This window comes from Copadichromis virginalis, linkage group LG18, assembly GCF_057382275.1.
Source record: "Copadichromis virginalis isolate Kocher_CV1m ecotype Utaka linkage group LG18, C_Virginalis_male_GT1.1, whole genome shotgun sequence".
NCBI classification, from domain to species: domain Eukaryota; kingdom Metazoa; phylum Chordata; class Actinopteri; order Cichliformes; family Cichlidae; genus Copadichromis; species Copadichromis virginalis.
Window position 1 is genome coordinate 11,372,752 of NC_140635.1, and position 17,148 is coordinate 11,389,899.

Below are 17,148 nucleotides of genomic sequence, written 5' to 3' on the forward strand. Positions count from 1 at the left end.
AGTAATAACTTTATAATAATATTTCTTTAGTAACATGCAGTGCTGTCTTTTGTTTATGAAGACAAGTTGCTTGAATCTTCATGGCATAAAATACTATTATCTAATATTCAGTAAGGTTGAGGTTCTGTGCCAGCTATAACGAAATCCCAATGAATCCCAACGAAATCTCAGAGGAGAAGCTCTTTGCACTATAAACACGGATAAAATGTCCCATGGAGTTTGTTGGTCACGTCGAAATCTTATAACCTGAGTGCGATGGATCAAAACTTCACTGTGCTCATCTTTTTTTTTGTGACATATGAAATTTTATTTTATATATTAGCATTGTTGTTGGTGAGTATATTGTTTGCTCTGTGTGGCTTTACTATTTCCCTCAATAAGGATGATCTCACAAAGAATTCACTTGGCCTATGTGACCCTTAATGACTCACACGATCAAGGCATGGATCAGCGACTCTCAACGACCACTTCAGCGTGACAACAGCACTACGGGTTAAATATTTGAGACTGACTTTTAGAGCTGAAGAGTCCTTTCAGGTAAATGTCTTCAAAACCTGAAAAAGATTTATTCCAGAAGACTTTCACTCCTAAATCTTTATTTTAAACATGACATTAAATCTGTTACTCCTGAGATTCACACACTTAAATTGAAAATGATCACTTTTGTAAATGTATAGAAATGTAGATATCTCATTATCCCCATCGCTACCATCCTCCTCTGTCACACCAACCCTAAGCAGGTCCTTCACTACATCACTGAATTTTCTCTCTAGCCTTTCTCTTTTCCTCCATCCTCCTCTCTCGCTGCTTCCTAACATGCCTTCCCCATCGCCTCTTCCTTTGTCTTTTCCCAACAGTAGCACAGTTTCTATCAGCATGCTTTTGGCCAGCAGGACCAGAGGTGATCGTTGTTAACCCCGGCCCCAGTGCGACCTCCCCCATTCATCCAGGCTCAGCACTGACACTAGGGTTACAGATGAACACTATCTGATTCATGCTATGAAGTATCATTTTATTATACAGTCAACACAACAACATATTTTCTTATTTTAAAAGAGCATGTCGAGTAGCCAGCTGTTACTCTTGGTTATTACATATTTAAAGTCAGTCAGATTATGGTTCCATGCTCGTGGTCAACAGAAAATATAACAAAGCAAATCCTGCAGAGTTAACCATAACTTCGTGATTGACCTCATTTCACATCTCAGGCATTTTTTTCAGACATGTGTTTGGATAATTAACAAAAATAAAACTCACAGCTTTTGCTTTTTTTCTAATTTCCTCAAGACTCCAAGGAGGAAAAAACATTTTCAAATTTTCTAGTCAGAGTGTAGTTCATTAAGGCACACGGTATCGCCCTGACGAAGCTGGCTCCCATGCCATTATAATATCCTTTAATTCCATATCTTTCATATATCCCAATCAGTCCCGGTAATACACCCGAGGCTGGCCGTGAATCTGATCTGAAAGCTGAAGAACAAGACAAACAAACATGAGTAAAACATTCCCACATAAAAGCTTCATATGAAACTGTAAACTGTGCCGAATGAATGAGAGCCGATACCCTGCGCTTGCTGCTGAGTTCGGATCACCGCCAGCGGGTAACTGGTGATTTGTCCAGAAGCGAACGCCACAAAGCTGAAGAAAAACAGTTTGGAGTCACTGTTGTAGGCGGGATCGCTTTTTGCCCAGCTCATGATTGACTGCAATTACAAAATAAGCAATTAGCATCTTTTCAAAATAAAAGTTCACTTGATCTCTGTTGTCTTCTGGCCCACCTGATGAACAGCACACTCCACACCTGCATAGGGGATCATACAGAGGATGCTGGGCTTGAATCCTCTGTAAAAGGAAGACAAAGACTCGCTTCTATAAATGGATCGGGCACACACTGCAACACCATGGTAAGTGCCAGCCTGCTGCAGGTTCAGCCTCACCTTCAGCACCTGTAGAGAAAACAAGAGGAGAGTGAGACTGCTAAAAGAGATCCCCACTAATAAATTAAAGTGGGTCTATTAGTCTCAATTCTTGGACTCTACTAGAGCAGCTTTGAGTGATTCAACAAATTTTACATTATCATACAGTTTAGCTAATGCTGAACTTTGGTGAAGCCTGTCAGTTCATCTATTGTCTGAAACAAGACTCCTTAATTCCTCAGCCTCTAAACCAGCTTTCTTCAGGTTTGCTTTGAGTAGCAGTGGGGCTTCACAGCCACAGAGATCACAACCTTTTTTCCTCACCTAATTCTCCAGTCACATGTTTCCATTGTATAACTATTCTCCAAACACTTGTCTGGCAGTAAATTTTTGCTTTTGCTTGTTTCCTACCTCATGTTTTTTTCTTTTGGTTCCTTATGGTTGCTACGTAAAATGCATATTCCCCAACTGGCAACTGGTTGCTGGCTCAAAACCCTCGTTGTGATTGCTTTGGTCATTAACAGGTTCAAATGGAACATGCCAACTTGTTTGCAGACACTGGCCACTTACTCTGTGAGTTTAAGCGGCACTTTAAAAAGTGCAGCTCAAACCAGAAACAGAGAATATTCACCATTAAAAGGAAAGCTGTGCCTTATTGCTGCAACAAACATATCTCAAAAAGCACACATTTTACATTAAAAGGGAACAGTTTCCCTTCTTAAAAAACTTCACCACTTAGAGAGTAGTTTGCAACTGTTTGGAGACAATTCAGGATCTTCTTGTGATACAAACAATTGCAAGGAGTTTTTCAGTGCAGCATTGTGTAACTGTTTGCAAACATTTACTCACTATGGATGGCTAGCAGCCTCCACTAACCACTCTCCAACGGCTGCAGAAGAAATGCTTTTTCCTAGCAACTGGTTGCTGACTGGTCTCTAGGCATGACTGGAGCCCTAACCTGCCATGTTGGTAATAATTTGGGGATTTTGGGCTTTTACATTTCTGTTAACTAGACTTCTACAGGGGAAAAAAAGTTTATGTAGCACATAGTAATTCAGAAAAGATACATGTCCTGAAATAAGAGGGGATATGAATATATACCATTTTACCCATTTGCTGTGCTATCAACTGTTTATGATTCAGAATACCTGCTGTATAATTCATCAAACTCAAGATGACCTCATGCTCAAAACACCAGAAAACCAGAAAGATTAAAATATGTAGTGAAATACAAAGAGAAAGGTTAGTAGTTAGAGGAACAGGGGTTTGCTGTCGACCGTGCATCTTTTTTGTATTTATTCACGTGCTCTGTGTGGGATGGGAGGAAGAGTTTGTGCATTTTGGTTTTATGATGCTTGTTTGTTTTTGTTTTTAATAAAAAAAAAAAAACATTTATTGTTGATAAGATGGTGTTGACATGATGTTGTTGATATCATCAGTGGTAACATTTTTGCTTGTATTTGGGCTGCTGACTGTGGAGGGGTTATTTGAGACTTTAGTGTGACGAACGCAAACAAAGGAGAGCCTCTAAAAATATCAGAGCACGCTGGCCTCAGTACAGAATGTTAGTTTAATGTTGTTATAGCATAAAGGGGAAAAACTGAGTTGAATAACACAGTATCCTCCAGTTTCTCATAATGTAAGAAGCAAAAGCTCAGTTTTAGTATTTTCCTCACCTGTTTACTCCACATTGCCGTGGCGATTTATCAGCCTCAAAGTAATACAGAATACAGTTATTCACGGCCATGAGATTACAGATGAAGATCACTGTTTCCCAGCATCTAAAGTATTTGTGTGGTTGTTCACGCACTTCCTCATGGTGATTGTTTAATATTAATATTGGAACATGTGTTGTTCTCTTTGGAGATACTGTAGAGACTGACTCATTTGTTTATGATAATAAAAAGGCTTTATAATGAGTCTAACAATGACAGAGTAACAATTAAAACAGTCAGTGATCTGCACTTCAGGACAGAAATGTTAAAGTACTCAGATCTGCCACTGATCTGACCTCTAAGGGGTAGAAGACAGCGTGAGCCACAGCTCCAGAGATGCAGCCCAACCCGAAACGCTGCTGCACTGTCAGAGTCTGCTGGGTCCTGTTTTGGGTGTAGACCTTCATCTAAACGGAGCAGAGGACATCTGAGTGTGCTAATCAATCGGAAAAAAATAAACTGTACACCAACAGCTCAATGCTCAGCCTCACCTGGGCGTAGATAAGACACTGAAGTGTCGACTGTGGCGTTCCTTTCAGCACGTTGACAGCATTGCCTTGCCACATTGACCGCAAACCACCTCCTCTCATCTCCTGAAAACCCTGGGAGAAGGCCTTGGATCCATACACCTATTGTGGAGACAGGAAGTCATTTTCAGTGAGGTGCAGGTGTGCAGTGATGTGGAACAGTCACAACAGCAACACTTTTAGGATAAATATAGGTACATAAAGTTAAAAGCAAGATAAAAGCAACAGTTTGAATGCAGGTCATAAAAATAAGGCAGGCAAGCTGATAACAGACTGTTTTTAGAGCCAGAGATACTAATGTAAAACTAGGCCGGGCTCACAGCCAAAACGAAACATCCATCCATCGTCTTCTGCTTACCCATATCAGCGCCACAGGGGAGCTGGAACCCAAAAATTTACATTATCTTAAAATGCTAAATAGCTTTAATGTTTTTTTCTGTCTCTCTTTGTTAGCCCTGTGACAGACTGGTAACCTGTCTGTGGTGTACATCTAGGATAAGCTCCAGCTCTCCTGCAACCTTGATAAGCAGTTAAGAAAATGGATGGATGGACAAAAGAAGCATATTTGCTTATTAATCTATACTGTGACACGATGTTAAAACATGAGTGGCTCTTTTACAAAATGATTCAAACCTTTATTTAAGCATTTCTTAGAGCCATTTCTTTGCAGCAGGAACAGCTTTGACTCTACAGGCTTTGTGCACCTGGGCTTTGGTAGTTTATCTAATTCTTCCTGACAGAATTTGCGAGTCTTCCAGGGCCACATAATAGTTACGCTGAGTGATGTAGTCAGAAACTCTGTAAAACCGCTGAGCTTGAATAATTATTACATAATTTGTGTGATGTTTCTGAAACATTTTCCTTTTCCTTTTGTCTGCAGTGCCTTGTGATAGTGGAGCTGACCTGAAGTTGTGTTTTAAGGCGGTCTATGGGTGCCGTCATGGTCCGGGACACAGCATCTGCCAGTCCTGCTGACATAACAAATGTCCTCCAAGCACTGAAGCCTGACGCTTCTTCAGGGAACTCAATGGGGATCCCGCGGCTCTCCCCGACATCAAACACCTGCAGGAGTACAAACAGGAGGACTTAACTGATCACCTTTTGAGGAGACATTTTAATCGCTGTGTAAATGTAAAGCATAATGGGAATGATCATACCAAACTGTGTTTCCATGAGGACACTAGCTCCCCGATGTTATCCACAGGGTTGAGGATGATGTGGTGCAAGAATTCATCCCAATCCACCGTCATCGAGTTGTCCTTATCCATCCTGATGTTGCCAAAGACAACGACACTTGTCAAGTTTCAGGAAATAAAGCTTTCACATCCCGTATTAACATCACATCATTTGTCCATTTTCAAAACAGCAAGCTGAGTAATAATCATTTATAATTCAGAGATACAACAAGTTCAGGTTAGCCAGGTAGTGAGTCCATACTGAGGGATCCTTTTAACCATTCGTTTAATCTGGCAACCCAAAATAATCACGATTATGCCTTAAATATATTTTATTTAATGCTAATTATGCTAATTATTTTAAACCTATATGCCAAGTATAAATGCATATATACTCAAAAACAATAATGAATCTATGAGGTAGTGGGCAAGAAAATCTTACATTTGTATAATTTTTTTTGCATTCGGCTTTGAAATGACCACTCCTAACTCCTTAAACAAACATATGATGTCCTCCTGGTCAATGAATCCTGATCAAAGAAGAAATGCACAAAATTACAAACAGATACTGCTCTTCCTCATAAGTGAAGTTTCTATATGATGTGCTATGGTCCCTGAAATGCTGCAGGTCTGTGTACCATAAACAGATCTTTTGTTTGCCTGCCAGCCAGTCGTGTCTGACCTTGAAAACACATTTCACCATCAACAAAATAAAAAATGTATTCAGGTTATCGAGGAAAAGTCATGTTAGAACACACTTTCTGCAGAGTTATGTTCATTATGTTCTTTAAAGGACAAAAAAGCAGGAGGCGCAGATCTTAAAAACTGATTTAAGTCCTCACATACTTCATTTTGTATCATTCATTTTTTTCCTCCAGAAATGTATCACTTATAAGGCGGTAAGACTTTCAACTCACCACAATTATTCTTATCAAGGTCATGAAAGTGAATTTTCCACTTCCTCTCTCTGTCCATCATGTAGCTGAGGAACTCTTGATAATCCAGCAGGCCATCTTTGTCTCTGTCATAAGACTCGACGATACTCTACAAGAAACAAAAACAGCTCTCTCAATAGCAGGTTTAAAAAAACAATAATAATACCGATGCATATAGATGCTATTAAGAATATTTGTTACCTGGACCTTCCCATCCGCTGAGATAATACCATGCTTCCTCATTTCGTCTTGTAGCTCCGCCACAGAAACGAATCCATCCTCATTTTGGTCCAGTTTACTAAATAATCCACGAAACTGATCCATGGTTCATGCAGAAAAGCAGTAAAATTTTCCAGATGCAAACAGAAAAAACCTTTAAAACCTTTTATTCGTTGCAGGACCTTTTAAAGGAGATTTTAAAACATTCATTCATTATCACCAGAGATGATTGACCTGCAGCTCTGCAGAGGCGCTGACTCACTGGCAGAGAGAGAGCTTCTATCAGCGGTTTTTGTAAAACTCACTTCCTCTAAGGAACACCAGGGGGCGCTGTGGCTGCAGGAGAGGCCACCTTCATCTGGAATAGACACAGTGGCCTCGAACCTGTGATCTTCTGCGTGCTATTTATACAAAATGTATTTTTTTTTTTTTTTAAAAGGAGACACATCTTGCAGATAAAGGAAACTGCTGACATCAAGAATTCCAACCAGTGGCTAGAAAAAGCTGACCTCGAGCACAGCACAGAGGCTCTGATCACAACAGCGAGCCTCAAAGCACCAGATGCCTAAAAGCAATCGTCTGCCACACTCGATAGGACCCAAGATGCAAGCAATGCAAAGGTCCCACTGAGACAGTACTGCACTTAGTAGCAGCATGTAAGATGCATGCTGGCACACAGAGAAGCACTGGGTTTGGATAGTACACAGAGAAATGTCTCCAATTCCCAGTGGAAGACAGGTCAGCAACTGCTGTCCAACCAACAACACATCCATCCAACACATTCTGTCATCCAGCTGCCAGTAAATTATTGTAAAAATTACACATTTACAGAGTCATGACAGAGAGCAGAAGACTACGGTTGTGATAGATGTGCCAGTTAAAAGGAGGAGACCAAATGCACTGAATAACTGGAGCAGATAGGAAAGGAGGAGTGGTCCCAGTGGTTACAGGAGTATTACAGGACCTGTAACCCCCAAACTGGGAGAGTGGCTCCAGCAGATTCCAGACACAATATCTGAGAGGTCTGCAGTCCAGGAAGAGCTAAGTACTAGAGGAAGACACACATACCAATCCACGGGGGGTTGGAGGCAGTCTAGCAGACTTTGGTTTCAGTGGCTCTTCTCCAGTGACTGATGGTGTAATCCATAAGATAAAAGAAGAAGAAGAAAAAAAGCCTAAACTGCTACATGTAAAAGGGAGGAAAACAACTTGAGGATAACGATGAATTGCTTGAATACGGATTTTCTGTGACTTTGGGAGTTTGAGTATTTCAGAGTTTGGTTAAATATAGTTTTGTGATTTTATTGTACCACGTGTTTATTGTCTTTATTTACATTTTTACCCGCATTCCTGGTTTGTTAAGATTAAAGAAAACGCCAAATGTTATAGGATAGTTAAGATACTGACATATAAGATATTTATTACCTGGGCCTTGTCATCTGATATACATACAACATTTTCCTCCAGATAAGCATGGGGAGTTTCAGAGTTTCCATTGCTTCCCATTGGCTGTCAGTTTTGTGCGATGACGTCATGGCTATAAACGACATCAAACACAGTGGCTGGTCTTTTTTCGCCTCTCACCTGGATGATGTGCAAAGGACCCCGGTTTGGTGAATGACGAGTATCGCCACTTACTTTCTAGAAAAAGCCGCCAGATTCCAGTCCACAGCGTCCACTTACTGCCACTCATACCGGAAAGCAGCTTTTCAAAATAAAACCAATTTATTCTCATGTAAGGCAAGTAAAAATGTTCTATAAGAAAAAAAAAGAAACTAAAATAAAAATATACACCTACAACATTCAAGGAGTTTCTTATATTTATTCTATTTCTTAATAAAATTCACCTCACATTAAACATATCTCAGTAGGTTTCTTTATGAATTTAGGTTGCTTTATGAGAAGGTGAACAGATCTGCATTTTCTCTTCTCACTGTGAGGCCTGGGGGAGGAGCTGTGGTGGCATGGAAATGTTTTGCTGCACTGTTGGGGATTTATTTAGAATTAGAGGTAACACTTAACCCACGTCAACATGCATCAATTCAGCTCAGTGGATAAAGAATCAGCATCACATAACCGGAGCTCAACAATCTGGGTCTAAACCTGGGTGAAGCTGGTTGATCTTTGTGCCTGAGAAGACCATATTAAGGGTTTCCCCTCTCTGTGACGTCATAAAGAGCCAAGAGTAGACAAAACTGTATGAAACAGAGCATTTAGAGGAGTCAGAAGTCTGAGCTTTTGGCTCATGATTGCCTGTACATAACCTCATTATTTGAAACTTTGGCCTTGTTTAATGTGAATATCCAGCAATAGTATTGTATAGACTATACGACTTGTATAGTCGTGTATATACAAGATGTTTTTAAAATGTAGAAAAACAATAAGAGTAATGAAAAACTCTACAATGAGAAGGTGTGTTTCAAATTTTGAGTGGTGCTGCATAAACAGCAGAACTGTATGCTTGGTAACACTTTCGAGATCGAATTCAAACACAATAAACATATAATAATTGATTTTCACTTCATGGGTACCGCACTGAATAGCTGTAAGAATTTATGACTTGGTTTTACAGTAAGCAGAGTGCATCTCAAAATTACAAATCGGGTATTGGTTTGACTGTAGTTTGATATTTTCGGCTCTTGGACTCCTGTCTCGTTCTTGTTTTTGTATCAGGACAAACATTTATGTGATTCGATGCCCTATTTTTCGTAAATTGTGGAGGTATACAATTTTAATTTTTTTAATTTTTTTTTTTTTAAATCTCCAGTCAAAAAATAATTGTCCCACCTGTTCATCTTGAAGCGTGTTTCGCAGTTTTTATTGTTTTTCTTGAAAAAAAAATTTGATACAAGACATTCTCTAATGCGTCATAATTTTGGAAGCTCAAGCTCAAGCGCACCGGAACCAGAATTATTTATTGCGTCTGACTTGACTTTGGCGCTGTGGATACAGGGGAGGGAGCCGTGTCTATTTAAAGAGGGTCATCCAGTCACGGATAAATAACAGAGGGTCCACGGCGTTGACTAACCCCCTCTAAATGGTCTTCATCCTCCACTGTGTGTCTGTCTGCGGATACTTATTGTTTATTAGTCAGCTGTGACAACCATCCGCCGACCCGCGTCAGGCCAGTCTACCTGCTCTGCTCCAGGAGCTCTAGCCCCCTTTTTATTTGTTAATTTATTATTTTTCTTATAGGGGGATAAGTGGGTTAAAAATGGGCAAAGATTACTATAAAACGCTGGGTATCTCTAAAGGAGCCACGGATGAGGATATAAAAAAAGCTTACAAAAAACAGGCGCTGAAATGGCATCCGGACAAAAACAAGTCTGCAGCCGCCGAGGAGAAATTTAAGGAAATCGCCGAAGCATATGAAGTCCTCAGTGATCCGAAGAAAAGGGAAATTTATGATCAGTATGGAGAGGAAGGTAACGTATATTTTTTTTAATTACACGCTATTGTGTGTTTCGGGTTAAAACACCGTTATGAACGCGCTGTGAAGCTGGATGGCTGCATGTAAAACACAACTGGCTTCAATTCAAGTCGCACACTGTAACCAGCACAGCAGCAGGCCCACAGCACAGCTGTTCGGCAGATCATCTGCATACATTTCTGTGCATTTTATCATGAGGCTCAGTCCATATGTGGCACGGCACTTACAGTAATAAGCTCCAATTTTAAGAGAAACCGGGGGTAATATCGATTCACACCAACAGCCATTCTGTACAAAATGTTACAGTAGCAGAGGTACATGCAGCTACATGGAGATTTTCAGTCCAGACTGCTATTTTCGGGATCTTTGGTTGGTGTGAGGAAGGAAAAATAGACCATCCATCATCTCCACAACCACATATTTAAAATTTATGGAGGCATATTATGATTTTTACAATTTTACTCACACCAAAACATTTTTCTCCTCTTAATGTAACTGGATACACGAGGAACCTTTCTCAGAAATGCACAGTTTAAGGCACGGAAAGTGTAAAGCAAGAAAATGCATGCAGGAAAAAGGTAAAATGACATCATGAGCATGGAAATTTGAACCATATGGCTTCTGTAAGAGCTCCCTCAAACCATGCAAACAATTCCCTGAGTTGGGAGTTGATCTCAATCAAAAATCCGCTGATTACTGGTGGTGAGATCCATTTATAAGAGTAAAAGGGAAAACCAAACAAATTTTCCAGTTTTGTAACAGGGGACACGCTCTTATATGTGATACCTCTACCAGAAAGCGTATCCCATCATGTCCACAAAGGTGGCGTGGTTCAACTTTAGCAGTTGTACTCAGTTTGGCCCTGTGATGGAGATACATGAAAAACTTTTACCTGAACAGTTTGAGAAGGAAGCGATGTAAAGAAAGAATGAGCATAACATGGCTCCATCACAGAATCTAACTGCAGCATTACAATTACCCTCTACATGAGTCATCTCCTCTAATATCTCAAATATATCTTTCCTGATATTGATATTAAAAATACTTTGTAAGACTCAGAATTTGTCCATCTATGTCTGAAGTGGCTTGACTTCTCAGCATTTTATGTCATTTTCTTGCACTAATCCAATTTTCCTTCTCGTGACACCAGTACCATCCCCTCCACTCAGAGTACCAACCAGTATCAGCTGCTAGTTGAATAACAGCCACAGTCTGGTGTTGCCATGTTGGCATTTTTCCCACATCATGTTTCTCCAGTGCAACAATATTATTGTTGTGATGTCATAGCTTTGAGACTGGCGAAGGAGACTGGAAAACTTTGATAATGGAAGAATTTGTACTTCAGGACTTTCTGCCAGAAAGCCTTTGTTTGTTAACCTAACCCTGAACATGACAATGTAGAAACTGTGACTGAACTGTGACTGAAAAATAGTAATGATTTAAATTTAAAATTTTTTTAAAAAAAGGCTAAAAACAATGCTATTTACACTGACTTTTTGGTTCGGGGTAGTAAGTAGCACTGCTAGTCCTCACCATCAAAAGGAGGCAGCTGAGCTGGTTGGGGGATCTGACTAGGATGCCTCCTGGCCACCTCCCCAGTGAGGTCCTGCTGAGAGGAGGCCCAGGGGCAGATCCAGGAAATGCGCTCTCAGCTGGCTTGGGAATTTCTCACCAGAAGAACTGGAAGAGGTGTTTGAGAACAGGGAGTCTCTCTGACACTTTCCCCTCCCTCATCTGATGTCCCAAAGTTTTTCCCTTAAGGAAAACTTTCTTTACTCCCATATTTTTCTGTTTTTATTTTGGAATGATGGTTGAGGAACATCATTAATAAGATGTAGGTAATCTCTGAGGTAATGTGGCATTTTAACACTTAAAAACCACAGTACTCACTCAAGAATGATGTAAAGTGTGAAATAAAGAAACTGGGACCATCGTGGTTTGATGTTTTAGCTCTAAGATCATTCAGCAGAACTCTGATAAACTGGGCTGTACTTTGAAGTCAGAGTTTATCAGTCATGCTGTAAGTGCTCTCGCTGAGCTGAGCACTCATGTCATTAATCATTTCTGTTGCCCAAAAGGTCTCAAGGGAGGAAGTGGGCCCGCTGGTGACGGACAAGGCACCACTTTCACCTACACCTTCCATGGAGACCCTCACGCCACCTTCGCCACTTTCTTCGGAGGCTCCAACCCCTTCGAGATGTTCTTCGGACGTAAAGCGAACGGGCGAGACGATGAGGACATGGAGGTGGAGGGAAACGACCCCTTCGGCTCCTTCACCAGCTTCAACCTGAACGGCTTCCCCCGTGACGGCCACGTGGGCCTCGGGGGGCAGCAGCGGCGGAAGCAGGACCCGCCCATCATCCACGAACTGAGGGTCACCCTGGAGGAGGTGTTCCACGGCTGCACCAAGAGGATGAAAATCTCCCGCAAAAGGCTAAATCCAGATGGCAGGACCATGCGCACTGAGGATAAGATTCTCACTATCGAGATTAAGCGGGGCTGGAAGGAGGGAACCAAGATCACGTTCCCCCGGGAGGGAGACGAGTCTCCAAATACTATTCCCGCTGACATTGTTTTCGTCATCAAGGACAAACCACACCCCCACTTTAGGCGGGAGGGCTCCAACATTGTGTATCCAGTGCGTGTGAGCTTACGACAGGTGAGGCCTTTTCTATTTTGGCACCTGCTTTGTCTGAGTGTAGAGGTATTAATAGAGTCTGATAGATGAATAAGTCACACACAGAACAAGTTCATATTTAGCTGTGAGTGCAGCTTTAATGCTCTGCAGCTTAAACGCTGGTCACAATCAATAAACTGTAGGTACTCTGCTTCAGCTGTTTCCCTGGAAAGCACGGGCTTAAATGAATCAGTATAGTACCAGACCAAACTCACACACACACACCTTGAATGCACACTTATGTAATCTCATCGGCGCAGAGAAGTAGGAGCTGTATCGCAGGGAGAGCGGAGAGGCGACGGCCACCCACGTGCACACGGTGCAAGATGTACTTACTTATGTGGTTCCTCCCCCTCAGCACACAGTGAGAGATATAACCTCCACATCTCTGAATTTATGACCACTACCAGCAGATCAGCTGTGCATGCTATAATTAAGCTGCCTTTCAATCAGTTTCCAATCACAATGAGACTCTTGTTAAGAAGAAAATGTGGGCAACTATGACCCAATTAAAAATAAAAAAGCACACAGACAGAATGATACCTGAAGCCATTTAGTCTTTCAACATGGAAATTATGACCACCTGTAATCACTTGATGCTGATCAAACTTCCTTCTCTTGATGAAGACTAATCCGGAGAGTTCAAGTGGTTCAGGGCTCTGAAAATAGTCTTTAAGATTGTTTTGTGGAAGCAGAATTAAACTAAATTTTAAAGTCTGTTGAAGATTAATCAGAAATCTAAAAGACAGATGTAGCTTCTATCTTGGATAATATGCTATAGTGCCTTAAACCTGCATTCTTGCTGATGACCAGCAGGGGGAGACTCCTCTAGTTGCAATGAAAGAAGTCAGGCTGTATAAAAATCTGTGGGGAAATGATCCTTCTTCTTACTTGATTCATGATCTCTTTGAACAGTTTCCTGGTAAGCTTATGTTCTCAGTTTCAAGTTGGATCTCACATTGAATGCAACATGTTGTTTGTTTTGTCAGTTATGCTCCTCGTTAGTGTCAGGAAGGAAAACCAAGCTGAGGATACTTTAGGTTTGAAAAGCTGCTGCCGGTCACACCCGGCTTCAACGCTAAGATGGCATCAGCTCGAGGCTCCAAAACAAACACTCGAAAATATTAAGTTGATATCATGTTAAAAAAATATACAGTTTAGTTAATATGGTCACATTGTACTGGTAGCAGATGTTAGACTTGATGAGCTTTTGTTTATCAGCTCATCTCTTTTCACTCTGGGTGTATTTGCTCTTTTTGTCTGCTTTTGTGCAGCTTTGGTTGCAGAATCTCTCTCTCGATCCACCTACGCTCGTGTTTTGAGTTAGATTAGATAGAACGGTAAAGTATTTGATTAATAGCTCTAGTGTAATGTGAGATTCTACGCATGTATCGCAAAGTAAGCACGGCTTTATCTGATCAGATAAAGCTGCAGTTAAATTGCTTTTTCTTTTACTTTTTAACTTGCATAACAAAGGCATGAACACATATTTTGACATTTGTTGTGTAATTATGTTTTTCCACTGACCTATACTGTGAATATTTGCATGTATCTCATGCCTCTGGTTTAGTCTGCAGAAAAGATTCAAACACAGAGAGGAAACCATTTTGGACTTTCAGGGAATTAAGGGGAAACTGTAATTATTGCTGGCATTGATAGCAGGAAAAACATATCAGATGGGCAAATAAGATAAATCCTGAAACTGTAGAGATCCAGCCAAAGGAAACACAGGGATTAAATACACACAAGCAGGGAAGGGTAATAAGAAACGGGTGAACACAATCACACAACAAGCAGGGTGGGAAAACAACAGAGCAGAGAAGAACAAACGCACGAGGATCAAACCTGTAGAATAAAGTAAGAAGGAAACTGAAAGTGGGACAAAGGAAGAGAAAACCTTTAATAATAATAATAAAATAATGATAAAAGGAACCATAGATGATGCACCGACATAGCCGGTGAGCAGATTGCTGTGTTATTTCTGCCGTTTTTGCAGTCGTCAGTGTGTGGGTTGCTGTTCTCCTGCCGATCCTCACCTTACCCTCATATTCTTGTCTTCACAGTCGCTGTGCGGATGCTCCGTCACCGTGTCGACGATAGACGGGAAGACGTGCAACATGAAGATCACGGACGTCGTCAAGCCCGGCATGAGAAAAACTGTAGCCGGACAGGGTCTCCCGTTCCCCAAAAACCCCGAGCAGAGAGGAGACCTGGTGGTGGAGTTTGATGTGAACTTTCCCGAGTCTTTGCCGACAAATGCCAGAGATGTCCTGAAACGGCATTTACCTGCTTAGGAAGAAATAAACAAGGGAGACAGAGCCACATGACACACACACACTTACACACACACATGCACAAGGACAGTTCTGACAGTTCCCAGATGGACCCCCCCTTCCCAAATGGTGAATGTGCAATTTCTATTTTTGAGCTATGTGGTGTTTTTATAAATGCCATGCATGCTGCCAAGTTGATACAAGTGCGAGCGATATCTGAATGTGCACATTTCATGTTTGTGGGCCTTTGCCACTTTTTCGTTAGTTGGAAATGTTTTGGTGTGAATGAGTCTACAGCTGCAAAAGCAAAAAACAAACTTTAGTGTCAAACAGCTCGTTGTCTTACTTTAGACTCGTCAGGCTTCACGTTTGCTTTGCCGCGAGCAGTGAACTTTGATTTGGAGGTTCTTTGGAGGTGGTCGAATGAACTCAGCAGGTGCAATGTGTGCATTTTAGAAACTTACCTGTGAAAATACCTTGACTTGAATTTTAAAATAAATATTTACACACAAACTGACTCGAGCTGTTTCAGCCACGGAGAGGCTCAGAAACGCGTCCTCCTCCGGGATATAAACAGTCATCGCTTTAAAAAGACAAAAAAAAAAAGTTAATACCGCTTAGGATTATTTATAGTCTGTGTAGCATTATTATTACACAACATGGGTTCTTTGCAGCCCAGGGGGGAATGAAATGAACCTATATTTTGATAGTCAAATGTGAATAATTTGCTGTTGTAAAAAATGTTTCTGATGTGCGAAATTAAAATTAAAAATACCTTGACTGAAGTTAATGTGTAAAGTTACTCACAGTACAAATATGAATGTGTAATTATAGCTGTCTGTTAGCTCCCCTGCTGCTGACGCATGCAGGAGAGCTGACATTTTCCCACCAGGGGACGCCACATCTTTATGACTCAGGGGCCCACAGCCAGGATGGTCTGTGTTAGCGCCAGATTTTCTGCGGTTTAGTCATTTTCACTAAATTTCCCATTTTTATTTAGTTTTACATCAGTGATTTTTATTGATTTTAACTCAGTGAGTTTAGTGTCTGTTTCAGTGCTACTTTTACTGGTTTGGGTAATATCAGGAGTTCAGAAGAGCATAACAATAAATAGACATATTAAAAAAAAAAACCCTCAAACTGGCTGTGTTGGCAGATAATAATATCCTGCTATTAAACTATAATTATCTATCTATCTACACATAGAAGCAGTGAATGATGAAGACTACGATGAACTTAGATTTTGGGGGAATGACTTACCCAGAGTGATAGGTAACAACAGTTGCTTCTCTAAAATTACTGCAGGTATCTTTCCTCCTTGGCATTGTGTTAATGCACACGTGAAAACTGCCAAAACTTCAGCTTTGTCACAGATACTGATTGAATTGATCAGATGCATTTAGTGCTAGTTACCCTCTTAATTCCTATGGAAGCAGTAAGAGGATAGTTCGTTTTGCACACACTGCTTCTGCATTTTTCCTCAGTTTTTATTAAATGATTAATGACACGGTGTAATATGTCAATGTTGTTCATCCAGGCTTGTATTCCCACAACTTTAAGCTTTGCTAAGGAACGACTGATTTTTGTCACGTTCTGACATATAAAAGATTGAATTTTGAATAAGGTTGTACTTTCTTTTTACATAACTTGATCCGTCCATCCATCTTAAATCGTCCATCAGCATGTGTAGAGATTCATGCAGATGATGCGTCACTATCACGCACAGAGAGTGGAGAGTAAACACACATGCTCTGGGTAGTGTGGGAGCTCACCAGCTGCCGATCCTCTCCCTTCAAAATCGCCGTAACTCTGACTAGAAATTGGCATTTGGATTTTTCAATCTAGTATCTGTGAGCATTATGTGAGTAAAAGTATGGCCTCTGAGTTAAAGGTCACGGTGTAAACCTGAAATGATGTCTCCTGGAGCTTTTACCAACCACAGTTTCCCATTTTATGTTGTTTAATGTTGCATTTTTATCCAAAGTGCAGTGAAAGACTCATCATTAAATATTTAAGCTATGGATTAAAATTCATAAATCAATATTTAGTCCCTTTAAGATTGCGCAGATTCGATAACTAACAAGTACGACTGATTTACAAAGGTCTTTACTTTTTCATTATCAGCATTTAAATTGATTCTTCAAAGCCTGTTTTAAAGAGGAGCATTCAAACAGCAACTTCATCCTCATAATTATTTATTCATTAAATAGTTCCCCCAGCGTCTGTACACCCGAGGAGCAGTTTAAACAGATGCGTGCTTCACGCTCAGCCTTCAAGTAAC

General features: G+C 40.7%; 2 protein-coding genes across 3 annotated transcripts; one reads left to right on the forward strand and one right to left on the reverse strand.

The window, feature by feature from the left end:
- Positions 1–991: 991 nt before the first annotated feature.
- On the reverse strand, positions 992–8,160 carry slc25a24l (solute carrier family 25 member 24, like). Of its 2 annotated transcripts, none has more exons than XM_085439561.1 (11): positions 7,913–8,160; positions 6,470–7,617; positions 6,251–6,377; positions 5,776–5,863; positions 5,316–5,427; positions 5,062–5,220; positions 4,123–4,260; positions 3,928–4,038; positions 1,779–1,946; positions 1,565–1,703; positions 992–1,470 (listed from the first exon to the last, which is right to left on the reverse strand). In XM_085439561.1, exons 2-11 carry the CDS (start codon positions 6,590–6,592, stop codon positions 1,283–1,285), a joined length of 1,353 nt encoding a protein of 450 aa, XP_085295687.1. In that variant the 5' UTR covers positions 6,593–7,617; positions 7,913–8,160; the 3' UTR covers positions 992–1,282. The 2 variants fall into 2 exon arrangements, with proteins under 2 accessions (XP_085295687.1, XP_085295688.1); XM_085439562.1 differs by having other exon boundaries at positions 6,470–6,583; positions 6,722–8,160.
- A 1,260-nt stretch (positions 8,161–9,420) lies between these two features.
- Positions 9,421–15,647, forward strand: dnajb4 (DnaJ heat shock protein family (Hsp40) member B4). Its single transcript, XM_085438924.1, has 3 exons — positions 9,421–9,912; positions 11,996–12,576; positions 14,658–15,647. The coding sequence occupies exons 1-3, from the start codon at positions 9,702–9,704 to the stop codon at positions 14,886–14,888; spliced, it is 1,023 nt and encodes a 340-aa protein (XP_085295050.1). The 5' UTR covers positions 9,421–9,701; the 3' UTR covers positions 14,889–15,647.
- Positions 15,648–17,148: the final 1,501 nt, after the last annotated feature.